This window comes from Trichomonas vaginalis, chromosome V, assembly GCF_026262505.1.
Source record: "Trichomonas vaginalis G3 chromosome V, whole genome shotgun sequence".
NCBI lineage: Eukaryota > Parabasalia > Trichomonadida > Trichomonadidae > Trichomonas > Trichomonas vaginalis.
In genome coordinates, this window is record NC_067207.1 from 17665937 (window position 1) to 17692810 (window position 26874).

Here is a 26874-nt window from a genome sequence, read left to right on the forward strand (position 1 = left end):
CCAGATTGAATAATCATATCAAGATACGCATTAGAACTGTTTTCAATAAAAGGACAACGAAGATTGTTGCAGTCAACAAATGAGTTAGTTTCAACAGTTTTGACACAGAGAGGAAAATTGATGTGTCGAAGATTTGGACATAGATAAAATGATGATGTTTCAATCAATGAAACTGTATTCGATAAAATAACAATATTTTGAATATTGATACAATTACTGAATGAGTATTGACATATGATATCACAGTTAATAAAAAGATCGATATCTAGTGACTTTCTTAGATGCAGCATCAATTGACTTGAATTAGAATTGTTATAATATATAGTATTATTAATGCATTTATATTTATTAGACTGAAAGTCACTGATGTTTGTCAATGAAAGACATCCATTAATAGAACTTATAGAAAATACTTCAAGAGAACATATTGATGGAATCACAATCATATTAAGTTGATGGCAATTACGGAATGCATAATCAGATATTGTTTTGATCGAAGATGGAATATTAATCTTAATAAGAGAAGTACAACCTTCAAAAGAATACCTCCCAATCGATTCAACGTCATTCAAAAAGAGAATATTAGATAAATTCACGCACCCTGAAAAGCAAAAATCTGAAACATTTGTCATATTGAAAACGTTTTTTAGGTTAGAACAATTTTTGAATGTATTTTTCATAATAGTGAGATCATGAGAAGATCGAAATGTAACATTTTCTAATTGGATGCAGTTTTCGAATGATGAATTTCCAAGAAAAGTAAGTTTGGATGGGAATATGATAGATTGTAATGATGTGCAGTTATAAAATGCATTGTTTCCAATAGAGAGTAATTCCGAATCTGAATCAATTTGGAGTTTTGTAAAACTGGAATTTTGAAATGAATTTTCTTTGATTTTTGTAACAGTTTTAGGAATTAAAACAGGATTAGAGTCTTGATAGTTATCACCCCAAAATTCAAAAATAGTTGTTTGGTCAAAGTCCATGATCAATGAATTAGTATTAATGATTAGATTTGTATTTTTATAATATGAGATTGAGATATTTGCATTAACTTCAATTGTTTTTGGATAAAAAATGATTTTACATGTGAATTGCATGGAAAATGGATTATCGTTAGTAACAAATTCATAGGTTATTTTCATTGTAGATGGTGGAAAAATAACTAATTTAAGATTTATACAGATGAGGTTATAACTTCCAATATAATCAACTGGTCCCAAAAATGTGAAATTTTCCAATTTTTCACAGCAATAAAAAGCAAAAATTTCAATTCTCTTAATAGTGTTCGGGATTACAACTGTGACAAGATTCGGATTACAATAAAAGCAATAAGCTCCAATTGTTGTAACATGACTTGGAAAATCATATGTTTCAAATCGTTTGTCACCAATTAAAATGATTTTCGTTTTATCATGTGAATAAACAACATTATTGTCTAAAATAAAGTTTTTGTTTGATGGATGAAGAGATAAATTTACAAATTGACAATCAACAAAAACACCACCATCTATCTCTGTTACACTTTCAGGAATCTGAAATGATGAAATTTTTGTGTCAGAAAAAGTGAAGAATTCTAATTTTGTCAAAGATGAACCTGGTTCAAACAAAACATCTGTCAGCATATCGCAATAAGAAAATGCATACTCATCAATTGTTTTGACAGATGCTGGGATGAAAATACTTGTAATTTTTTTATTAGCACAAAAAGCATCCCATCCAATCTCTTGAAGTCCTTTTGGTAAATCAATTTGTGAAACTAATTTACATTCATAAAAAGCATCTAGTCCAATTGTTTTTAATTTTGTACAAGATGATAAATTGATTGATTGAAGATTTGAGCATTCTCTGAAAGCATTGTCACCAATACTTGTTAAATTTGGATTGTCTTCAAAATAAAATGAAATTAAACTTTTAAGACCTTTAAAGCAATTATCACTAATTGTTTCACATCGTGCAGAAATTCTGAGTTTGGATGAATTGTCAGAGACTTTGTTAAGAGTTTTACCATCACTTGAATAACAATCACTGTCAATATCATTGACAACAAATAGAGAAAAAATGAAAATCATAAATTAAACTTACTTTTGTATATTTTTTGATAATTAAAAAGCAGTAATAAGCAATAAAATATAGTAAAAATACGAATAAATGTAGTAATGCTTTGTTTAACTTGCAGGTTGTAGTTTGATTGTAATATTTCGCAGAAAAATCAATATTTACTAATTTTGATATGGTATTTGTTGATTTATCATGTATAAAACTTACAAACAAGCCTTCTTGAGAATGAAAATTGTATAAAAAATTATCTGATTGCAAATAAAAGGACAAATTATTGATGAGCCACTTCATTGCTTGATTCCTATGAAGATAAATGATCTTCATAGGAATCTGGATCCATTAAATTGCAACCGACACTTAGATAAATTCAAAAAATTGTTTTTAAAATTAAAATTGGCTGTCAAATTTAAAAAAAAAATTTAGACTCTCCAATGCTCGATGTGAAGGTTCGAATAAAATCGAGTTAACAATTGAATTCTATGGCAGACTTTCATATTTCATGGGATTGTTTCTAAATCTATCCCCTTTCAAAATTAAAAATTTATTAAATTTGAGTTTTTTAACTTAAATATTAGAAATTATAATTCTCTGCATTAATACAAATGCTTTTTAAAATAGTATGTTTTTATTTTTTGAATTTATATCTTTGTCAATATGAATAAGGTAAGAATATATGCACAATCAAAAAAAGAGAAGGAATCATGAAAATCATTTGTAATTTCAATTATGTGGCATGAACTAAGAAGGTCTTTAGAGATTCCAGATTGTAATATCATTTCAAGATACTCAAATGTTTGGTTTTCAATTACAGGACAACGAAGATTGTTGCACTCAACAAAAGATAGAGATTGAACTGTTTCAACAGAATAAGGAAAACTGATGTATTTCAAGTTAATGCATCGATAGAATGAGGAAGTTTCGATCATTGAAACACCATTAGGCAAAAGACTGATGTTGACAACATTGTTACAGTCAACAAATGAGTTTTTGCAGATAATATCGCATTTAATGATGATTTCTTCATCAATTGATTTACTTAAGTGATAGATCAATTGTTTCTTATTTTCATCCTCACTGAAATAGATGGTATTCAATGCGCATTCATATTTACTACTTTGAAAGTCACTGATATTTTGAAGTGACTCACATCCTTCAATTGAGTTGAGAGCAAATGTCTCTAAATTACATGTCGAAGGAATGTTAATTGAACTGAGTTGATTGCAGTTATGGAATGCATATTCAGATATTATTCTTATAGATGATGGAATATTAATCGATGTCAATGATGAGCATCCATTAAATGAATTTATTCCAATTGTATCAACACTATTCTGAAACTTAATATTAGACAATTTCGTGCATCCAGAAAAGCAAAAATTTGGAACGTTTGTCATATTATAAACATTCTTTAATCCACTACAGTTTTCAAAAGCATTACTAACAACTGTAGTGGTTTTTGATAGGAATGTAATATAGGGTGTCCAAAGGTGCGTTTAGCACAGCGCTCTATATGAGACTATTAAAGGAGATATATGCTGATTATAAATATATAATTAAAAATATGAATATATGTATATGATGAGTATGTTGTATTTTGGCGCCATGCCGGGATATAAAATGAATTTTGAGACAAGAGGCGGTTTCGCGGGAAATTTTGGCGGGATTTTTTTCATTTTTTTAATGAATCATAAAGAAAACATCCTCGCTCTTGCAAAAAAATGCAAAGACTGTAAAAAAATCTACGAGACATTGGTAAAATGCTTCGGTATGGATGCTCCTAGCTATTCCACTGTAACGTATCATGCTAGGATGTATCACTTCATGAACAAAAAGGCGCCCATCATAAAAATTGACAAAAAATCGCCGGATCAAAGAAAAATCAAAGCAATTCTTCAAGCGCTAGATGAAGACCCAAGAGCATCACTCAGAAGGATAGAGGAGATGACAAAGATACCACGTACAACAGTCAGTTATTATCTGCACAATTATTTGAACTACAAACTAGCGTATACACGTTGGGTTCCGCACAACCTTAATTCAGTTCAAAAAAAATCTAGAGTCCAATCTTCGAAAGAGCTCCTCTCTATATTGGGTGCGTATCAATCCAAGAAGTTTCGCTTTTTAGTAACAGGGGACGAGTCTTGGTTTCAATATGCAACAGAAGCCAAAATCATGTGGATCCCGAAGGATGAAAATCCGCAAACATTCCCGAAGAAAAAAATTGACACACCAATGATGATGTTGTCGGTTTTTTGGGGCGTGAATGGCATCATCGCAATTGATATTCTTCAAAAACCTAATACGATGAATGCTCAGTATCTAATTGACAATGTTCTTACTCAAATTATCAATTCTGATGAGTTTGAGAAATCCAAACAACAAAAACAAAAGTTTGCAATTCATTTTGATAATTCAAGAGTTCACAAAAGTCATAAGGTAATGAATTACTTGGTGGAAAACAATGTCAAAGTTGTTCCAAACCCAATTTATTCACCTGATATTGCACCCTCTGACTTTTATTTATTCGGCACGCTAAAAAAGAGAGCTGAAGGACGCGAATTCGCGAGTCCAGATGATCTTGAAAATTTTGTAAGAGAGCAATTTGAGCAATTTTCTCATGATGATTTAAAGCATGTCTTTCAAGCCTGGATCGATCGCTGCGAACGCGTGATTGAATCCACATGTAGATGAACAAAAGCTAACATTATATTTAGATTATTATAGATATAAAAGATATAATGCAATAGAAAAAACGAGAATAGTATATTATTATACAGATGACAGAAATAAATATTATAGTCAAGATTTTACCTACCCTGAAAACATAAGATTATATTATAAAAAATATTCTGACACAAACCAGAAGAAACCTGAAATAGTTGCACTATATTTTAAGTTCAAAAGAGACAATCCTATAATATCTCATATGTTTGATTTAATGAACCCAGTAGGTTCTATTTATACATCTATGGATGCAAGAGGTCCTCAAGTAATGTTTGGTGTTGGTGCATGGGAACAAATAGTCGACAGGTTTTTGTATTGTGCAAACTCTTCAAAGGAAACAGGTGGAAGTAAAACGATTTCGGGTGAAAATTTACCTGCACACAGTCACTACATAGATTTAAGTACATCTCAAGCAGGTTGGCATAAGCATAGATATTGGGATTGGTCAGGAATGACAAAAGGTAAAGGATATGATGTTAAAGACGATGTTAAGTTTGCTATAAATTGTTACTGGAGTGACACTCAGGGAGAAGGAAACCATACACATTTCGTTTCAGGATATACGCAAACAACGGGACAAAGTAAAGACTACATGCCACCTTACATGACAGTTTACGCATGGTATAGAGTTCAATGATGACAACATGACATTTTGACAACAACATAAGAAATTTGATGTAGTCCAAAAATAAAGTTAGTTTTAAAATTATTTTTATTTTTTCATTTTGTATGAAAGAACAGAAATGTCAGTCGAAGCAAAAACATTCACGAACAAATCTAATGGCGAAACATTCACAAAAGGCACTTATAATGGTATTGAAGTCTTACGTAGAGACAAGGATGGTTACATTAATGCAACAAAGATGGCAAGAGAAGCGGGAAGGTTAAACCATTTAAACAGATTTCTCAATAGTACTAAAATGCAGGAAATTCTCGAGTTTTGGATGAAAGAATACGGTCAAGCCAAAAGTGGCTCGACCTCAAAACGAGCATTTTATGAGCTTACTAAGGGTGTTATAAATGAATTCAAAGGTATTTACATACATCCTGACCTCGTTCATTTTGTTGCTGAATGGTGCTCTGTAAAGTATGCATTTTATGTCAAAGATATTATGGACTCCATAGACAAGAAAGTTCATGAGAAATTAGATGAAGAAGAACTCGAAGATACAGTGGAGAATGCTAAACCTTTGTTCGAACAAGAAGTTAGGAAAATGCACGAAAAACAATTAGAACATGAACGTGAGATATGTTATGGTTATAGAGATTCTCCATACGAACTAGACCAATGGGAACAAGAAGATTTAAAGAGAGAATTTAGAGAATATGAACTCGCTAAGATAGCATTTGAAGCTGCAGAAAAGAAGTTAAAAGTTTGGGGGTCGTTTGTACAAAAATATTGTGAGTAAATGAACCATTAACGATAACATTAACGACCAAAAATATATGTTTCGTTAATGGTTTCGGGTTATTCAATAATTAATTATTTTTGAAGAACTGAAGGTGTCACTACGTCACCATGTGTCACTCGGTTAATTAACTTCTCTGAAAAAATGAGACAACATGACATTTTGACAACATCACTGGAAATATATGTTTACGTTAATGGTTTCGTTAATGGTTTCGGGTTATTCAATAATTAATTATTTTTGAAGAACTGAAGGTGTCACTACGTCACCATGTGTCACTCGGTTAATTAACTTCTCTGAAAAAATGAGACAACATGACATTTTGACAACATCACTGGAAATATATGTTTACGTTAATGGTTTCGTTAATGGTTTCGGGTTATTCAATAATTAATTATTTTTGAAGAACTGAAGGTGTCACTACGTCACCATGTGTCACTCGGTTAATTAACTTCTCTGAAAAAATGAGACAACATGACATTTTGACAACATCACTGGAAATATGATGCAGTCCAAAAATAAAGTTAGTTTTAAAATTATTTTTATTTTTTTATTCCTATATAAATGACAGCAACAAACAACAACAGCAACTATATTGTTTCTGATGAAAAAGTTATTGATTCATTAGTTGAGGAATTAGTTATAGCAGAAACTAAAACCCTCAACGAAAGAATTGGTGAAAACATGATTGATTTACACAACTACCTCAAACATGATGGAGGAAGAGGAAGGAAAACTGGTATGGCTTTATTAGTAAATAAAATATCAAATTTAACGATTATAGATGTCGATATCAATAAATCATACAATGATGAACTTAAAGAAACGGTTAGAAAAGACATTTTATCAAAACTTTCGGATAAAGATGTTATCGTTAAAACCGCTTCAGGAGGTCTTCACATTTATTGCAACACTAATTTCTTCTATGCAGTTTCGAACAGAATGATTAAATGTTATTCCTGCAATGATTATGATATTGATATAATGACTTCTATTGATGATTCAAAGCGTTCATTAGTAGTTATGGCTGATTCAAGAGTTCGCAAGAATGCAACAGAACCAATCAATACATACTCATTCATTCGTGGAAGTTACGATTCAACATTAACCAGAACAGTGAATGATATATTAAATGATTTGAATATTAAGGTAAGAGTTGAACAAAAGAACGAAGAAATAAAGAGTATAATGAATGAAAACAAAGATGTAAACATTGACGATAAACTAGCTCAAAGCATAGTTGATGGCATCTGTGATTTTGAAGTACATAATGACGGTGGAAACATGAATTTAGAAAAAGAAGTTACATTATTCACACTGTTTCAAGCAATTAATTCGTTACCTAATCATTTAATTAATGAAGCATACGATAACGTTTATAACTTCTGCAGTTTAACAGAAAATGCAAAAAGTAATTTTGAAAAAGCACGTGGTAGATATGCACATTTAATGACTTCTCCATTTGTTTTGGTGAAGATTCTAAAACTATATCAAAAGGAATATTATGATGAATACGTTTTACCTTTATTACGTAAGCCAAAAATAACATTTGATATAAAACTTGATGACTCGTTTTTGATAACAGATATTAGACGCAAGGCTGAAAATCATCAGTATAAAAACAGTTCTGAAGTAATTGAGGATTTATCACGTGTAATCCGTTTTGTAGATTGTGAAAATAAATATTTCATTCAGAAAGATTACAACATACACGACAAAATGAATCAAATATCATTCGTTCTTGAATCAAACATGAAAGAGTCACTTAAAATGATTAAATTATTTAAAGAAGAAGGTAAAACAATAACAGCATGGGATGTACTACTAAATCAATTGTCTTCATTAACCGTTAAGGGTGTTTGCTTTAAATCTGATTCCCCCGATGTTTTCTCAACGTTTCAGGGTTATAAATACAACATTCTCGAAAAAACAGATTACTCAAAAATTGAGATGTTTATGAATTTCATTAAAGAAGCCATATGTGATAATAACGATGAAGTGTATAAATACCTTCTCGGCTGGATTGCATCAATGATTCAACATCCTGGAATCAAGAATGAAACAGCAATTATTTTGAAAGGACTTCAGGGAACAGGTAAAAACAGATTTACAGACATTATTTCTGAACTTCTCGCTGGTTATTCATGTAAAAACATTACTGAAATAGGTGAGCTAACGGGTAATTTCAATTCAGTAGTTGAGAATAAAATGTTTCTTGTACTTAATGAACTCAAGAATGTTGGTGAAGACAGACTCGCAAACTTCAACGCTTTGAAATCAATTATTACGGATAATGAGATTAGAATTAATGAAAAGAATCAACCCAGAAGAACTGCACAGAACGTTGCAAACTTCATTTTCGTAACTAATAACGTTTACCCTGTCAAAATTGAAGTTGGAGACAGAAGATACGTAGTTTTAAGGGTTAATGGTAAATTTAAGGGTCAATTTGATTACTTCAAGAATTTAATGGATTCATGCACAAAGGAATTTTATGATAATTTACTGACGTATTTTATGCAATATGACCTTTCATCATTTAATGTACGAATCATACCGATGACTGAAGCCAAACAAGATTTAATAGAATTATCAACAAATCCTTTAGATGTATGGATAAATACACATTATGATGAATTGTGTGCAGGTATGACGTGTAAAAATGCTCTATTCTGCAAACCATCAGACATGAAAGACAAAAACTTTCAAATGAGCATTAAAGATAAATGTGATAAGAAACAGAGAAGAATAGATGGTAAACAAACATGGTGTTATGTTTTGAAAGAAGAAATGAAAGGATTATATAAACAGGTTGAACCAAACGATGATGAGGATTCATTTACTGATGATGAAATACCTGTAAATGAAGCTTTATAAAGTATGATTGGAATTTATTTTTGCCTTCCTCCTATGTTGTTGTCAAAATGTCATGTTGTCTCATTTTTTCAGAGAAGTTAATTAACCGAGTGACACATGGTGACGTAGTGACACCTTCAGTTCTTCAAAAATAATTAATTATTGAATAACCCGAAACCATTAACGATAACATTACGAGTGACACATTTTGACGTAGTGACACCTTCAGTTATTCAAAAATGCTTCATAAGTGCCTTCCTCATTAATCCCCCCGTGTTGTCAAAATGTCATGTTGTCTCATTTTTTCAGAGAAGTTAATTAACCGAGTGACACATGGTGACGTAGTGACACCTTCAGTTCTTCAAAAATAATTAATTATTGAATAACCCGAAACCATTAACGATAACATTACGAGTGACACATTTTGACGTAGTGACACCTTCAGTTATTCAAAAATGCTTCATAAGTGCCTTCCTCATTAATCCCCCCGTGTTGTCAAAATGTCATGTTGTCTCATTTTTTCAGAGAAGTTAATTAACCGAGTGACACATGGTGACGTAGTGACACCTTCAGTTATTCAAAAATGCTTCATAAGTGCCTTCCTCATTAATCCCCCCGTGTTGTCAAAATGTCATGTTGTCTCATTTTTTCAGAGAAGTTAATTAACCGAGTGACACATGGTGACGTAGTGACACCTTCAGTTCTTCAAAAATAATTAATTATTGAATAACCCGAAACCATTAACGATAACATAACTGATAACAAAATTTTATTTTTATATAAATGGATACCCCACAAGCTCAAAATTTACCACGAATCATAACAAGGGAGGAAATGATAAAAATGATGCAAAAACTAATTAAAAACAACAAACCACGAAAACCGAGAAGATGTGGTTATGCAGTAATGATGGAAAGAAGAACCCAGAAGGGTTTGGGAAACCATTGACGGAAGAGGAATAAAAATTAAATTTGGATTGAGTTTAAAAATTCATCTTTATTAAATTCATCTCTTCCAATCAATTTATTTATTCTATTAAATTCTTTTATTTTTGCTTCACTCAGTTTAAGGATTGAACGGTAAGTTTTTAATTTTTCTATTATTTCTTTCCTCTCTTGATCGTTTTCAGCCCCACCGCATTGCGGCTTCTTTTTGTAATAGCATATTTTTGATTTAATTCTGTTTAGTTTCTTTTTATATTCATCGTCTGGACTCTTGGATGCTTCGTTGTCACTCATTTCTTACGAAATAAAAAAAATTAAATATTATTTAAATATAATGGAGTAATAAAATAAATCGGAATTTCTATTAATTTATTGTCAACTTCAACTAATGCATTACCGTTAATATATCTAACAAATTCAGCTATTGTGTCAAATCTTCGTCTTCTTTTTGTCATTGATTTATCAGTTTTTCCATAATCGAGATGAATCAAAATTTTATCCCCTTGTTTAAAATTCATGAGCCCCGAATTAATTTGTTCACGTTTAACATCATTTAACCTTTCCATTTGCTTTCTAATATATTCCCATTCTTTTGAAATATCATTTTTCATTTCCATTGGTTTCATGTTTATAGTTCTATGCCATGTATTATTGTAATAATATACTAACTGCTGTATGATGGAGTCATGATTTCCATCCCAGTATATCTGACCGTTAACCCCTAACGCATCTCTAAGAGTTCTCATTACCGCATCAACTATTTTATTATGAAACGTATATGGAGAGGATGAAAAGTAAAAATGAATTTGTGGGAAATAATGAGCCATAGCTGCCTGAAATCCTTTATCACCATCACCCCTTATATTATCTACTCTTTCATGATCTAGTAAGTATTGTATAGCTCTTCTTGTTTCCTGTGCTGTTTTCCCTTTCACTGAAATGCAATATAAATATCTAGTGTTAATGTTAATGGCAAATAAATAAGTAACGTTTCCTTTTGAATATTCCAGATGATCGATTTCGTATGAATATGGATATGGTGCAAATGAAGGGCGACCAAATTTTTCCTTTAACGGTTGAATTTTCGGGTCAATTGGTTTATTTAATATCTTGAAATCCTTTTTAAAATCTTTTTGCTTCTTTAATGTTTGAAATGGATATAATAAAGTGAATGATGAAGGATTAACTGAAGGAGGAAGAGGTACTGTCGTTGGAGGTTTAATTTTATCTGCTTTGATTTTGGATGATGAAGTTTTGGATTTCATTCCTCCTTTCATTAATTCTGGATGTATTCTATTCATTTGTTTTAAATATACTGTATATAAAGGTTTGATATACTTTCCCGCTTCGAGTTTATGTTGAAGGATGAATTCCAAAAGTTGATCTTCATTTAAAAGTCGGACTGAATATGGTTTAACTAATGAATCATAAATTAAAGCTTGTGCATCATTTATGGTTTGAAGGACCTGGGCGTTTTGCACCTTTTGTTTTTGCGGCTCAGGATTATATAAATTATATAATTCATCAATATCTTCTTCTGTTAATACTTTATTTTTGAAATCTTTCAATTGTTTAAGTTGTGATTTAGTTTTTCCCTTTGTATATTCATTATTTTTAATTTTGTCTTTAATTTTAGAAATTATTCTATCATGATATTTCAAAATTTCATTTTTATAATACGGATAATAATAATCCATATCATCACCCGTTATATATGGATCATGTTTTTGGAGATATGCTTTTAAATCGTAATAATCAAGAAAATTTTGATTAAATACTAAATCATCAATTAAAATTTTTAAATCTACATTATCCATTTATATAAAAATAAAATAAATGTTTAAGGGTGCCCACCTCTTTGAATCATAGTATCAAAACCATTATTAACGGTTCCTTTTGTCTCTTCTGTGGCATTTTATTAAAAATAAAATTTTAAATTGTATTAAATAAATGGCATACAACATCCATTTTCACAACATACAGCCTTAGTGTGTGCTCCTGTTAATGCAGTCTTACCGATTGTTAAGCGAGTCATTGACCCGTTTTGAAGTTGTAAATTAATATTCTGACCATCAAATATCACTTTATCATTTATTATATCCAAATAATTTTTAGGTGTTAATTGTTTATTTTGTCGTAAACTAACACCTTTCATTTTTTGTGCAATCTTTTTAAAATCACTTCCATCAATTGAACCGTTGAATGATGTATAACACTTAGGGCATAAAGCAACCATGTTATCACCTTGTTTCTCAATTGCTAAACCCAATAACTTCTTCTCATGTGCTTTTTCTTCAGCTTTATTCTTTAATTTAGGTTTAAATTTCTCATCAAAACAGAAGAAATCAAATGGTGCGAATTTGAAAATGTTTTTATCATAAAATTGTTTATCGGTTACAATTGCTTGAAATGCTTGAGTGTTAGGAAGATTTGGATCGCCAGCGATTGCCCAATAAGATGAATCAGTATCACCTTCAATGAAATGAAAACGATTAACATTCATGCATTTATACATAAAATCATAAATGAAAACCAAATACCAGTATTTAGCATTATCTAAAGTAAAGAATGCCTCTTGTAAACATGTTTCACATCTATAAAATCTATCTTTGAGCATCATTTGATACGTATCTTCACCTATTTCTCTTATGTTTTTAAACTTATTTGACATACATGCAACGCGTGCCTTCTGTGCATTCATTATTTTAGTCTTTGCGTAATTTTGTGTATTCATTGCATCGTAATCATATGATCCATTAAGCGAAATCTTGCAAAATAAACTTTTTCCTTTATTTCCTTCTAATTTAGCCTTTTGTCTTTCGTTCATAAATTCGTTCGCAAATTCATTAAAGCAAGTGTTTTTAGTAAATGTTAAAATTGATTGAATATCATCGATGATAAAATGAAATCTGTCGATTAGATACCAAAGATAATAAGATGAAAATGGTTGATATTGGTTGTGTGTTGATGCTAACTGAGTTAATTTCCTCTGTTTCTGGTCAACCGGTAGATTGTTTGATTTCATGTAATTATACATAAAACTGCCAATTGTTTTTTCATCTGTGATAATATCTAAGTTTCTTATTATCGGTAAAAAGTTTATGTAATCATTAATGTATTTTTCATCAATGTGACCCTTTACTTCAGCCACGAATAAAGTATTTTTCTTCTTAATTATTCCCAGTGCTTTTGCTTTCTTTGTTGCTGTATCACAAATGATAACACCATTCAATCTTCCCGGCATATACATTTTATGGTCAGTATATTGAATGAAATCATGAGGATTAGATGAAAATGATGAAGGATATAATGAATTAAAATCAACACCAACGAAATGAGTCATAATGTTGGTGGTGTCCTCATTTGATACAGTTTTAGTTTCTGGATTATATGAAAGTTTATTAATGTGTGTGATTCCTTTAAGATTAACACGATGTTGAACATTTGATAGACCACCAGTAATTCCATTACGGAGAATGTGATAAGCTTCAACTGAATCTAAAGTCATTGGTAAATTATTTTTTAATGCATAATTTCTTAAATTGATTCTTAAACGTTGAACATCTTCATCTTTATTTGATTTCACGACATTGCAATAACAACACATTAACTGACAATTTTCTTTAGTATGTGGTTTTTCATTATCGATTCTATCCAATGTTGGTTTATTTGCATATGTAAACGCTTTACCACACATTTTGCATTTAGATGAAAGGATTAAATCGTGATAGTATTGAAAATCATCCATTGAAACATTATTTTTAGTATCCCTTTCTGCTTTTTCATCTTGTTTCTTATATGATTCAATTTTATATTTCCAATACTTTTTCGTTAATTCAAATCTTGATTCTATCTCTTCCTCAGGATATTTTTCATTAGGATTAAAGTCTTTATATGCTAAAGCGTAACGAATCATTGAAGCATTCGATGATAAAGAAAGATTATGAAGCATATCAATTTTATAAACAAATGTTTCTTCAATAATTTTATCGATTGGGTCAATCATAATTTCAACATCTTTATTGCAATAATGAATAAAATATTCTAATCTATTCTTAAAATTTTTAGCATCATTGAGATATATTTGATAATCACTATCTGATATAGTTTCTTGAGTTAATGCTGAATAAAATGAATCTTGAGTGAATGGTTCCTCTTTATATAATTCTTCTTCGTAATTTTCCCACGTGATGAATTGATAAGGGAAAAAGGATTTAACACGTGATTTATTGTTTCCGAAATCTTGAGTGAATTGATCTAATGTCCCACCCGCTATATAATTTCTGATGTCAATAAATCTCAATTCATATGGAACGTTTGTTTTCTTTACAATGATTTGCTTAAATTGTGAAGATGAACCCAGCATTGATTTTATTTTCCATTTTGCAGTGTTTAAATCATGAAGAATCAAATTTAAATCAAACTTTCCCGAATTAAAACCTATGATATTCACTTTATTGAATTCCTCATCTAGAAGTTCTTTAAATGCTTCCTTCTGTTTTTCATTTAATGTATGGGACTTCATTAATTCTTCATATTGTTCAATATTTGATTTGGCAACTAATGAACAGGTTGAAAATAAAAACTCAATCCAATCAGAAATAAAAGAATCACTCGAAGTTAAGCAAAAATTCTTCGTATATGTTTTATCATTTAATTTAACCGTTGATGATACCATGAATGGTTTTAAGTAAGCATTCAAAGTTGCACACTCAGAAAGTTGTAATTCTTCTTTAGTCTCTAATGTTTCAAAGTCAAAAGTAATATAATATCTTGTCGGTTGATAATATTCCTGCAAATTATGAGCTAATAACCACTGATATATCTTCTGTTTCGTAATATGTGGTGCATATGGTTGCTGTGTCTTTTGCAACTGAACGTCTTGAATTAATCTTCCATTATTTTCTTTACATTTCTCACAATGCTTTAAAAATCTTCTTTGGTTTTTCCTTCTCGGATCATTACGGATAGAATAAACTTCTTCTTTACAAAATGGACAAACTTTATAACCAGTGAGTGCTTCAACGTCTGTTATTCTGTCAGCGTGAAGTTTTCCACATGGACTCTGTGTTAATAAAATATTTACTGTTTCAAATTCTGGATCTATCATTATTGATTCCACTAATGGAAAGTCTACCTTATTTATGTCCACGTCTTCTGGTTGAGGATCACAATAATAGAAATCAATATTAACATTTAACATTCTCGCTAATCTCTCACTTTCTGATGAAATGTCAAACCCGTCATATGCATCTATTGCTTCATTTAAATAGCTTCTACGAGTTTTAGGATTAACACCATCAGGAATGTTATAGAAGCGTTTAAATAACCTTCTACCTTCTGCTCTAATTTGATTATCATTCATTTTAGCTGTTCCGTTTTTGTTCATTTATGTAAGAATAAAAAAAATTAAAAAATAAATAAAAATAAACTTTATTTTTTAAAGCCCATAAAATGAATTAAGAATACATAAATTTTTATCATCCGCGACGTGACGAATACATTTTAATTTACTCAAGAATGTGTACCCTGATACATTAAATCTAATTCCTGTCTTATTTAATTTCACAACTTTGAAAAGGAATGTATGAATAGCTATAAAATGATGAGAAGATGTTTTATGGGTTGCTTCCATTTTTTCTGAAATAAATGAATAAATATAATGCTTATAAGTTTTCATATCTTTTATGTTCTTAATAACGAATGGTATAGACCTTTCCACTTCGTCTTCCTTCGGTGCTGTTCTTTCATATGAAACATTATTGGTATCTTCAATAATGAAACCACAATCACACAAAATTTTATAGGTTCCAATGGTTTCTTTTGATATTTTATCTAATAAATCAAAAACTTTATCAACACCTGTGCATTTATTTAAATAATAATTTGTGTAAATATCATGATCTTCTTTCTTAATCGTATTAGTTGCATATGTCACGTTTTTAAGAGCTTTTTTGAATTTTTCGGAATCTAAAGGTGGTGAAAGTAAGATACAGGGGTATTCTTCATTATCAATAAATTGTAACTTATGTTTACGAATAAATTTAGTACCTTCTTCTGAAAGTGTTTCATCTATTTCACCATCTAATAAATTTTGTGTTGATTCTGAGACATAATTTTTATATCTTTCTTCATGAGATTTCTGAACTTCTGATTCTGAAGCTGGGATATTCATTAAACCCTCTACTTCATTTTCATTATATTTTTCAACTTCTCTTAATTCCTTAATTTTTTCATCTATTTCATCTCTTATTTTTTCCAGTCTTTCAATTTCAATTTCATCATATTCATCATCTTTAATTCGTTCTTCATAATATTCGGGGAAAACATCAGGTTCTTTAGGTTTTTTTTTCTTTAGATGTGGGATATAAGAAATTTATAACATCATCTTTATTCATTTTTCCATCATAATCAAACTCATTTAAAAACTCCGCGAATTTTTGACAATTTCTTAAATAATATCTATCAACTTCATAACCCGCCTCCTCTAATATATCCTTTATTTCCTCGTTTGTGAATCCTAATTTTTTAACGTTGTTAGTTTTGACGCTCATTTCATACAAAATAAAAGATGGAAAAATAAATTATTTTAAAAATAATCATTAGTTTCTAATTTCTTTTTCTCGTTTATGAGGTCTTTGATTATGACTTCATTGATTCCATTCATGATTTAAACAATGTTTAATTAATCGTGGAATATCTGACATCATCTATATATAGCTTCTTTTATAAAAGATAAAAAATAAATTATTTTAAAATTAATGTTAATTTTTTTAATGTGTTTATTACATTATGTATGGGCTGAGTGTAAATGTCTTACATTTTTTACTTCATATGTTAAAAAAAATGATACAAAATCGTTCGATATTGTATGAATTCTTACGTTTACAAGAAAAGTCACAAAACCCATCCTATCCTACTACTCTCATCATATACATATATTCATATTTTTTATTATATATTTATAATCAGCATATATCTCCTTTAATAGTCTCATATAGAGCGCTGTGCTAAACGCACCTTTGGACACCCTATAATAAGAGTTTAGTCAAAAATAACAAAAATTAATTTCAATTTAATTTCAAAGTAAATGATGAATCGAAACTGGACTTATTCCCATCATTATTCTTAAAAGAAACAAAATATGTCATTTGTTTTCCCTTTCCTTTCAGGTAAATTAATCCTCTTTCTTCAATCACAAAATCTAAGTGTTCAATCATTTCTTTTGTTGATGCCGAAATCTGAACATTACCTGGTATATCTGTTGATTGTAATCTTGCAGCAACATTGATCGTATCACCAATAATATCAAATGTTGGTTTATCAGTTCCTAAGACACCTCCAATTAGTGGGCCACCACTATTGCAGCCAATTCTAACTTCTAATGAAGCATTTAGTTTCATGTTGATTTCTTCCATTGATTTTGCGCATTTCAAACAACATCTCACAGCATCTTCTGCATGCTGCTTAGACTCTTCCTTTGGATCTTGGAATAATCCAGCTGCAGCCATGTAAACATCTCCAATGAGTTTGATTTTCGTTATTGATTGGAATTCAGAAACTATTCCATCAAATGTTGCGAAAACTAAACTGAGATTTGCCATGATCTCAGATGGCGTCAATAGTTCTGCATATGATGAGAATTTAACAATATCAATAAAGAATATTGTTGCGCTAGGAATTGTGAAAGAAATATCTGTTTCTCCTCTATTAAGTCTGACAACGATATCTTTTGGAAGTATTTGATATAACAGCTTCTCTGATTTTGCCTTTGATTCTTCAGCCAACTTCTTTTGTTTGATTTTTTCTTCTTCATTTTCTAAAATGAAAACAAGAGATGTAATATCAGCTGAGCCTTCGTTTTCTTTCATTCCAATGATTGTGATTCCAAAAGGAACTTCGGAGCCATCATCTTTAACGAGCTTTGTATGATCTTGCCAAACGCTTGAACCTTGACCTGTTGTCATTAGTTGGATTTGATTTCCAATTCTATCATGTTCACTCAATGAAATGATATTTGTAATGCTTTGTCCTAGTATTTGATCTGGTGTTATATTGATATTTGCTGTTAATGATTGATTAACAATCTCAATGATTGCATTCTGATTAGTAATTGCAATGCATTCGGAAGTATTATAAACAACGGATTTAGATATAGTCATTGCTTCTGTATGATGATGCTTTGATTTTTCTCTGAAGAAATCAAGTATTTCTGGAGTATCTATTATTACTTGAGGTGGCAAATGCTTTAAAAGCATAAGTAACATCTTATAGTTTTCCCAGATTACAGCTCTAATAAACAAAGGTAAAATGAATAAAAATAATGATATTAACAATTCAATTACTAAATAAATTGTTAATTTCTTCATTCCTGCATCGAAATTGTCTTGTAATAAACTCTTCACTCTTGTTGCGGCCAAAACTGTTAATGGATAGAAATGATTGTTAATTAAGTGCATTACATTTTGAGTTACTTCATCATTAATTGCACCAGATAATTTATCTGGATTTTTCATTATATCTCTAACATTGGTTGTAAGAAAAGCTATTTGTTTATCAATTGAACTACATGCATACATATCATGCATTGATTTTGGATCTCGCCCAAGTTCGCATACTTCCATGAATTGATAACTATCAGATTCGGCATCAAATCCAATAAATCTTTCAAAATTATTCCCTCCTTCAATAAGATATTGATTATATCTTTTGAGTAGATCTATTTCATCTAATGCCGCTTGATAAATATCTTCCAGTGGAATGATTTTATTTGGTAGTGAATCATTGAGCAAAATGATATGTAAGATATTATTTCTTAATTCTGAAGAAGCAACATTTCTTACACAAGAAATATAATACCAATCCAACAAGTTTGCCATCAAATCATTAAAATAGTATGTATATAAACCAGATAAACAGTATAATACTGTAATCAATGCTGCACTTGCAAAATAAATGAAAATTGAGATTTCAAGCAATTTGGATTTCTTTGTTTTGTTTGAAGTTTCTACTATTTCGTCTGTGTTTTCGATATTCAATCTCTTTTTGGCATCTTCTTTTGCACTGTTGGGGAGTTCTAGTAGTACTTTTAATAGGCCATTAACAATTTTATAATAGTTTATTATAATAATTATCATTGGAATAAAAGTAACAAATAATACTATTCCTCCTCCGATTCCAGTCCATAACCAAACATCATCAATCAATTTTTGAGATTTTTCGACACTATAGTCTAAAATGTTTTCTATTGATTCTTCAGCATTTTTAGATAGAATATACGAATTGGCAAATAACTGGCAATAAAAGTCATTTTGATAAATGTTTGGAATATCTTTATCCATTACATGAAAATCTCCGGCAAAATTATCTTGGAAGAAATGAATGATAACAAATTGGTCCTTTAAATTACCCGGCATATCATGAGAAATTTCATAATTAGTGCAAGCATAAATCTTTGATCTAGGCTTCAGCAATAAAGGAATAATTTCATAAATATCTTCCGTTCTTGCCGAATCTGCCATTGATTGATATAATGTTTCCAAGAAATCTTTCGCTTGATCAACTGTTTGGTAAATTGTTTCATAAGCTGGCTCCCATTTATTTTTAGCAATAGGATTGTCTTCAAAATCAATTGATATGTTGCCCATGATTTCAGTTGAGTTGTCATATCTGTCATGCATTCTCGCCCATTCCAAAGTTAAAACGAATGAAGCATAATAAGTTTTATCTAAAGCAAGTGACATGTATCTGAATTCAACAAAAGCATCTCTTCTCCATTTTAATTTATCCTTCTGATATGCATAATAAGCAATAAAGATTGAAAAGCAAACCACTAATATTGAGTTTGCCAAGATTGTTAAATTTTTCATGTGATGAGGATGTAAAGTATGAATACTCTGATGAAATGCCAATCTGACTTTTGAATCTCTTAAAACTCTTTTGCTGACAACTTCTTGCGTTTCAAGATCAACTGTTAATGTTGATGTGTTTGTTTCTTTTGAGCTTGAACCTGATTTGCTTTGATTGCTTGAATTATCATTTAATGGATCAGAATTCCTCTCTTTCAATCTCATTATCAATCTTCCTTTTGTGTCCAAGATTTTGTCTTTCAGATATCTTGGGAATTTGTTAACCAAGGATCGGAAACTTATATCAACATTGAAATTTGTGCCATTGAGAATCCTTTCAACTTTGACTTTCTGTCTAATTGCTTCATCAAAATTTGTCATGCATTCAATCAAAAAGTCAGAATATTCTGTAGCAATTCTGACATTATTTGGATTTTCTTGGATTGTATTAATGAACAATGAATTAATGTCATTAACAGTGATACTTAATGATGACAAGTAATTGATTTTACAACTAGGAAAATCCCAAAATGATCTAATACTTTGTTTACATTCATCATTTCTTGCTTTGAGCTTTGTGTATGTTTCAAGTGTTGATTTTGTATCAGTTACTAATCTTCTTGTTTTAATCCTGTAAACTTGGTATAATAAGAATCTGTCTGCAAATGAAAGCTTTCTCTTCATAATAAGTTTCTTGTATAAAACATCCATCTTTCTAGATTCGCATGGGAAAAATGTAACAACTTGTAATAAAATTGCCAATATTCCTTCAAATTCGTCAACTTTTATAATGTAATCTGTCAAAGATCCATCAACAAAGTAGTCGCATATTTGTGTCAAGCCGACAACAATATATTCCATTGCTCGTAATTGTGTTGAATCAATATTTAATGATGCTAAGTATTCAGGTGCTTTTGGATTGTCAGTTCTGAAAGTCAAATCTTCTTTGATTTGTTTTACTTTCCTTTTATAAAATATTGAAGCAAAAATAAAACTGATTATCAAGGATCCAATTAGAATGAAGGGAATGTATTCATAAGGAATTGATTTGATGAGTTGCATAAGTATTGAATAGATATCAAGAACGATTGATGTGATTGCAAATGCTAAAACTGATGCATTTCTATATAAATCATAAAATGGTATGAACAATAGTCTATAACAAAGATAACAACTAATTATTGCATGAATAACGATAACAATGATCTGCGTCCAGTTTTCAAAGTATGTTAATATGGCTGATAAAATGCAGCATAATGTTGTACTTATCGTCCAAACAACGATAGAAGAACTGTCAAAAAGTGGAAATGTTAGATTTGTCAAAGCAACGGATCTTGCTTTCAATGTTGTAGTTATCGAGAAATTCATAAGTGTAATGCCATAAGAAATAAACCCAATGATGATTTCACCTATAATTGTTGAGTTATGAGCATATTTTAAGTTTACAATTCCATGACATGCAACATAAGCGGAAGGTGTGATAAATACTGGTACCAATATATCAACAATCAGTGATGTAATATAAAGAAGTGGAACGGGAATCGAATATTTTAATTTGTGATAATAAATTACAAAAAATACCCAAAAGAATGCGAAAAGTGATACTATGAGTGTCCTGTACATATTCAGACCTTTGACCTCTGTGTAATGGATTGCATCTCCATAAATAAATACTTTTAAAAATATTTCGAAAAATTTCGAATATTTTGAATTAATTCTTAAAAATGGTTCTGTATAAACCCAAAAAGCAATTATTAGTATTTGTAGCATGATGTAGAAAGCAACAAAAGCTAAAAACCATTTAGGAAGAATTGCTTTTTGCATCATTTGGTCGTAAACAGGGAAAATCTGATCAGATAATGAATACTTACCCTGTATGACTGAATCCTTATTGACTCCAATTGAGCTTACTGATGAAGTAGATTTGGATACAGAAGATTCGCTAGGATTCATTTTGAATACTATTAAAAATATTAGTTCGAAAAAACTATTCAAAAAATTCGTTAACTTGAGCAGATAGAAATAGAAATCAGAGGCCAAATTATGCCACTATGTATACGATGACGATTTTATCAAGTTGTATTTGAATGAAACCGAAGAAAAAGTCTTGCAATTTTGGTTAAAATATCATCATTCAAATTTCTTTTGTGATAAAAATGTATCTGAAAAGATTCATCAGCAATTGTAATTCGAGTTAAGATTTAGCAGTGTCTCGAAAAATTATTTTATTTACAGAAATTTGAATGCGAAATTTGAATCGACAACGTTATTTTGTTTATTTTATCAAATCTATTTTTGGCATGGAAATAAAATAATAATACATCTTTTCCTTTCGATTTTAGATCATTATATTAGCGGTCTGTGCTATCAAATTGTCTTATAAAACCTGTAATGCAAATAGCATATATTATGCAATATATAGCAACAGAATAATGAAATAAAATATATATCGTTGCAAATTCAATTTGATAATACTATCAAAACTTGAAAAATTTGAAATATTTTATTGCATTTAACTAATGTATCATTTCTACAAATATTTTTATTCACCTGTAAAATAATATTAAATAACGGTTTCATTCAAATTTTTGCGAAATGATTTTGCACTTGCCTGTAACAATAGGAATTTATTATAACAAAATATAATACATATGTTTGTATTAATTGTAAAATACATTTAATTTCGATTTATATCTTTTCACAGGCAGCAAATTTCAAATTTCATGAATGGCCTGACAGTTATTGCAATGAACTTTGGATTTCATATTTAGTTAGGTATGTAGTAGTGTATTCAATGCTGAAATGTTCAATATGACCGAGTTTCAAAGTGATCGAATCTTGAAAATATTGAAATTCCGAATTCTTTTATTATATTTTAGTTCTATGATAATAGTTAATAAGAATCCTCATAAAAATGAATGTAAATATAAATAAATCATATAATTTTGTCACTTTTTTGCGATGTCGACGAGTTTCATTGATCTTGATTCATTTAGAGAGGCATCCATTGAAGTCTTTAAAGCTTTTAGAGATAAATTGAATGCTTCATCAAGTACAGATATTGTTATTACATCTCCACCAAAAATTCAATATTATATTACACAATTGTTCACATCCGTTAAAGGAATCATGTTCAAGCCACTTTCTACAATCTTTAATACAGAAAATGCATATACTGTTATCGCAATTACAAATTCTGATCCAGAAAATATGGAATTAATCTGTACTAAGTTCCAGAATGTTCCTAAACTAAGAAAAGCACTTCTAATCATTCCAAAATTTACTGAGACCGCTAAAATTGTGCTTGAAAAATACAAATTACAGATAGTTTCCGAACCATCCAAATTTCAATCGGCACAAGTCTATGTTGGCGAGTTCCCTGCCGATTTTATTCCAGTAGAAAATGATTTCTTCCTCATGCCATGCAACAATGCTTTCAAGAAACTCTTCCTTTTCCATGAAACAACAGATCTCTACAACTCTTCACGTGCTTTAGCAAAAATTCAATATGTCTACGGTCGAATACCACATGTTATAACGGTTGGAGAAACTGCTGAACGAGTTCAACGTTTAATGGAAGGAATGTTGGACCAAACTGAGACAAAGAAGACAGATTCACCAGATATACATTCATTGCTTATATTTGATCGTACTGCCGATTTAATTACACCTCTATCTTTAGCACAACCCATAGAACAACTATATTATGATTATTTTGGCATGAAATACGGTCTGATGACCAAATCCAATGAATCGAACATCACTATTGCTATGAATGATAAAGATATAATCTACAAAGAATACAGACATAAAGACTTAAACTCAGGATTACAATATATCTCAAGTCTTAAGAACCAAGCACGAATTGGAGGTGACGAGGCCAAGGAATTCAATAGTAAGAAAGAGATATTTACAAGAAATAACGATATTTTCAATCGTTTACTTGTTGAAATTGATCATAACATATTTTTGAAGAGTTGCAACTGTTTCTATCATATGTTCGAACACTCCGTTAATGCAGAATTGTTTGCTGAACGTCTTGTCTCGATTTATGGTGATTGGAAGGCAGCTTTGAGAATTTTAATAATTGATTCGTTGTTTTGCTACAAGAGAGGACTTACAAAGATATATCCGTCAATACAGAATGAAGTGCTGGCCGAATTTGGCAGCAAAGCCTTAGAAGGACTGATGAATTTGGATATATTGAAATTAATTTCTTCTGAAAACTTCGGCTGGGACTTCGATTCGATTGTAAATAAGCTAAATTTGTTCTGCGAAGAGCCGCAAACTGATCTTTCCATTGCAACTTTCGGATTTACTCCGATATCTACTGGAATTTGCGAGAAAATCGCTACAAACACCATTAGTGATGTTCAGTATTTATTCCCTAATACAGTTACCGGCGCAAAAATGAATATTTCTGGTGAAAATGTCGAAATTGATGAAACTGAACACAGAAGAATCCTTGTTTTCTTTGTTGGAGGAGTCACACAGACAGAAGTGTCCTTCCTCAAGGAGATGGAAGTTGCAAAATTCGACGGAAAGGTTCAATTTATAATCGGAAGTACAGATTCAATCGGTGGCAATGAATTGATTGAAGAATTATGCCCATTCTTGAAGCAGTAGGTATTATTTTTATTTATTTGTTTGAAAAACGTTAAAAATTTAGAGATATTTTTATTATAACAAACAAGCTCACTGTTAATATTTTCCATTTAATTTTATTCAACTTTGGTAGATAATGGTTTACATTATGCTTATGAGTTCCATAATAATTATATTTCATATTTTGATTTATCCATAAAATGAAGTCTTTCTTAAGTGAAATTACCCCACAAATAAATAGATGTTTCTCACATGTTGATGTAACTCAATAAATTGATTCGAAGATCCAAAAAATGAGTAGGATCAGATTTAAAATTTTGTAAAACAAAAAAATATATTAAAAAAGTGTTCCCGGCGGGGCTCGAACCCGCGACCGTCTGCTTATAAGACAAAAGTGCTAACCGGCTGCACCACGGGAACCTCACGTTAGAAATGCTTGATTTGACCTGATGATAAAATTGGGTATACTTCTCTCTATTTAATGATTTTTCCAAATATCTAATGAAATAACAATTTGTACATTTTTATTGATTCTTTAACGATTTTATCATACAAAACATATCCATTTCAAACAATTTTTTGCAACCTGTTAATAATCCTCTCCATTTGTCTTTCAGAACTATCGTTTTCAAATTTCTATATAAATGTGTCATGTTTGTAGCTAGTTTGTTAATACTTTCCGCAATATTTAATTGTCAATTATTTTTATTCATCTCCTTTTCTATTAATGTATATTAGGAATGGTCCATTTAGTCGTTAACATTATCATTGTATCTCATATGTTGTTGTAAATATGGTATTTGACTCTGAAATGATTCGACAATCTTTTAAAATCTCTCTCACAATTTTTTCAATGTGTCTCAAATTAACGATGTAATTTTCCGATATATCCATACTGTTTGAACGTAGATTTTATAATTATATTTGTAAATCTAATCATTTATCGTATTTGCACGCAAAAATGTTTATAATGTCAATATTTCGATATAAATTGTACGTCTATTTTTTTGTATCAGCCATAAATAGCTCTATTAGAAATGATAGTGGCAAGGACAACTTTTGAAACTATCATTACTGCATCTCATATTCAAAATTTCTCTGAATAAGCTTTATTTATGAGTATCATGCAGATGTTAGAAGGAACCTGAGAAACATGTTTCATTCCTACAATAATCTAATGTTTAAATAGATATGGGCAGCAATAGGAGTAGAAGATAATGAAAAATGTGTATATAATCTGCAAGCTTATAAAATAGCAAGTGTATTACTGATTCAATCACAATGTTAGTGATAAATTCTTTGAAATCAATTTTTCCATCGAAATTGAAACAAAATCCCAATAAAAACGCATATTTATATATTTTTTGATGTTCATTCAATGGGTAAACATCAAATCGATAGTGATGATCACATTGCTTTCGTTCTATTATGATTTTTCAATTCCAAAAAAAATTCAAAAAAATATTTACCGAATACAAAATGACAAATTTTTCTTTGAAAAATTAAAATCAGGAAAATTTTGGAAAAACAGAGGCACGTTATATTTGCTGTTGATTGGAAAATAAAGAGTTATTTCATAAAATTAATCATGAATAAAAGAGGTAGGGCAACGATAGGTCAAAAAGGCTTCTCTGATAGATTTCCTTGCCTTTTGGATATGCTATAATATATAGCCTAGCATGATAGTATATGATGTCAAAAGTTAGAACATAACTTAGGATCTTGAGAAAAATGAAAAACAAAAATTACATAAAAAAAGAAAAATTTTATCTAATTTGTTTTTTTGGACCGAATAAGTAATTTTATTGAATTTCAATACGACACATAGATTTTATTATTAGTAATAAATATAATGGTTTACTATTAACAAGGAACCTAAACTAATGAAAATTTGATTTCAAATATTGTATATGATTATCATAGATTACCAAAATATATTGCTATTTATGAGGATATAATATTGATTATTAGTAAATCGTATAAATTTAATAAATATACCATGAATATTGAATGAATTTCTTGATTCATAGGGGTAAAACGCGCTTTTATATGATTTAGACAGAGAATTTATGAGATGTAAATAACACAATAAAGGTTTATATTGAATATTTTCTAAAAATAAATCGAAATTATAAAAAACAATACATTTATTCATTGAAACTACTTGGACAAATATGAAACAAGCATTCAGGCAATACTTTTGAGACTTCAACGCATCTGATAATTTTTATATAACTTCACCTCTTATGCTTAGAGTGGAGGTATTGAGATCGTATAAGTATAGATGAGCTCACATTCAGATATGATGTGTGAACTTCTGTTTTCACTGCAATTTTGAATCAGAATAAACTCAAAACAAGAATAAAATGATATACTCACTCTCTAAATGTGTTCGAGATTTAAAGTTGTATGAATAAAACGATTCAT

General features: G+C 29.9%; 9 protein-coding genes, 1 non-coding gene and 1 pseudogene across 11 annotated transcripts, besides 2 other annotated features; 5 read left to right on the forward strand and 6 right to left on the reverse strand.

Annotated features, from left to right (window-relative positions):
* Positions 1-2699: 2699 nt before the first annotated feature.
* Positions 2700-3455, reverse strand: TVAGG3_0355490 (ribonuclease inhibitor domain-containing protein; the record flags this gene model as incomplete). Its single annotated transcript, XM_001311048.1, has 1 exon — positions 2700-3455. One exon carries the CDS (start codon positions 3453-3455, stop codon positions 2700-2702), a length of 756 nt encoding a protein of 251 aa, XP_001311049.1.
* A 79-nt stretch (positions 3456-3534) lies between these two features.
* Positions 3535-4741: a mobile genetic element.
* On the forward strand, positions 3631-4741 carry TVAGG3_0355510 (annotated as a pseudogene). The gene has a single exon. A coding segment is annotated over exon 1 (1111 nt).
* Positions 4742-4952: 211 nt separating this feature from the next.
* Positions 4953-16624: a mobile genetic element.
* Positions 5030-5422, forward strand: TVAGG3_0355530 (phage tail repeat-like family; the record flags this gene model as incomplete). Its single annotated transcript, XM_051231271.1, has 1 exon — positions 5030-5422. One exon carries the CDS (start codon positions 5030-5032, stop codon positions 5420-5422), a length of 393 nt encoding a protein of 130 aa, XP_051101001.1.
* On the forward strand, positions 5529-6194 carry TVAGG3_0355540 (uncharacterized protein; the record flags this gene model as incomplete). Its single annotated transcript, XM_051231272.1, has 1 exon — positions 5529-6194. The coding sequence occupies one exon, from the start codon at positions 5529-5531 to the stop codon at positions 6192-6194; it is 666 nt and encodes a 221-aa protein (XP_051101002.1).
* Positions 6759-9071, forward strand: TVAGG3_0355550 (uncharacterized protein; the record flags this gene model as incomplete). Its single annotated transcript, XM_051231273.1, has 1 exon — positions 6759-9071. The coding sequence occupies one exon, from the start codon at positions 6759-6761 to the stop codon at positions 9069-9071; it is 2313 nt and encodes a 770-aa protein (XP_051101003.1).
* TVAGG3_0355560 (uncharacterized protein) lies at positions 10016-10288 on the reverse strand (the record flags this gene model as incomplete). Its single annotated transcript, XM_051231274.1, has 1 exon — positions 10016-10288. One exon carries the CDS (start codon positions 10286-10288, stop codon positions 10016-10018), a length of 273 nt encoding a protein of 90 aa, XP_051101004.1.
* On the reverse strand, positions 10309-11271 carry TVAGG3_0355570 (integrase core domain containing protein family; the record flags this gene model as incomplete). Its single annotated transcript, XM_051231275.1, has 1 exon — positions 10309-11271. The coding sequence occupies one exon, from the start codon at positions 11269-11271 to the stop codon at positions 10309-10311; it is 963 nt and encodes a 320-aa protein (XP_051101005.1).
* Positions 11937-15197, reverse strand: TVAGG3_0355580 (DNA/RNA polymerases family; the record flags this gene model as incomplete). Its single annotated transcript, XM_051231276.1, has 1 exon — positions 11937-15197. The coding sequence occupies one exon, from the start codon at positions 15195-15197 to the stop codon at positions 11937-11939; it is 3261 nt and encodes a 1086-aa protein (XP_051101006.1).
* A 440-nt stretch (positions 16625-17064) lies between the features above and the next one.
* Positions 17065-21795, reverse strand: TVAGG3_0355600 (guanylate cyclase protein; the record flags this gene model as incomplete). The annotated part of the gene is made up of 1 exon (XM_001311050.1): positions 17065-21795. The coding sequence occupies one exon, from the start codon at positions 21793-21795 to the stop codon at positions 17065-17067; it is 4731 nt and encodes a 1576-aa protein (XP_001311051.1).
* Positions 21796-22803: 1008 nt separating this feature from the next.
* On the forward strand, positions 22804-24509 carry TVAGG3_0355610 (vesicle docking involved in exocytosis; the record flags this gene model as incomplete). The annotated part of the gene is made up of 1 exon (XM_001311051.1): positions 22804-24468. One exon carries the CDS (start codon positions 22804-22806, stop codon positions 24466-24468), a length of 1665 nt encoding a protein of 554 aa, XP_001311052.1.
* A 284-nt stretch (positions 24510-24793) lies between these two features.
* On the reverse strand, positions 24794-24867 carry TVAGG3_0355620. The gene has a single exon. It is a non-coding gene; the product is annotated as a tRNA-Ile (tRNA).
* Between the last annotated feature and the right edge of the window lie 2007 nt (positions 24868-26874).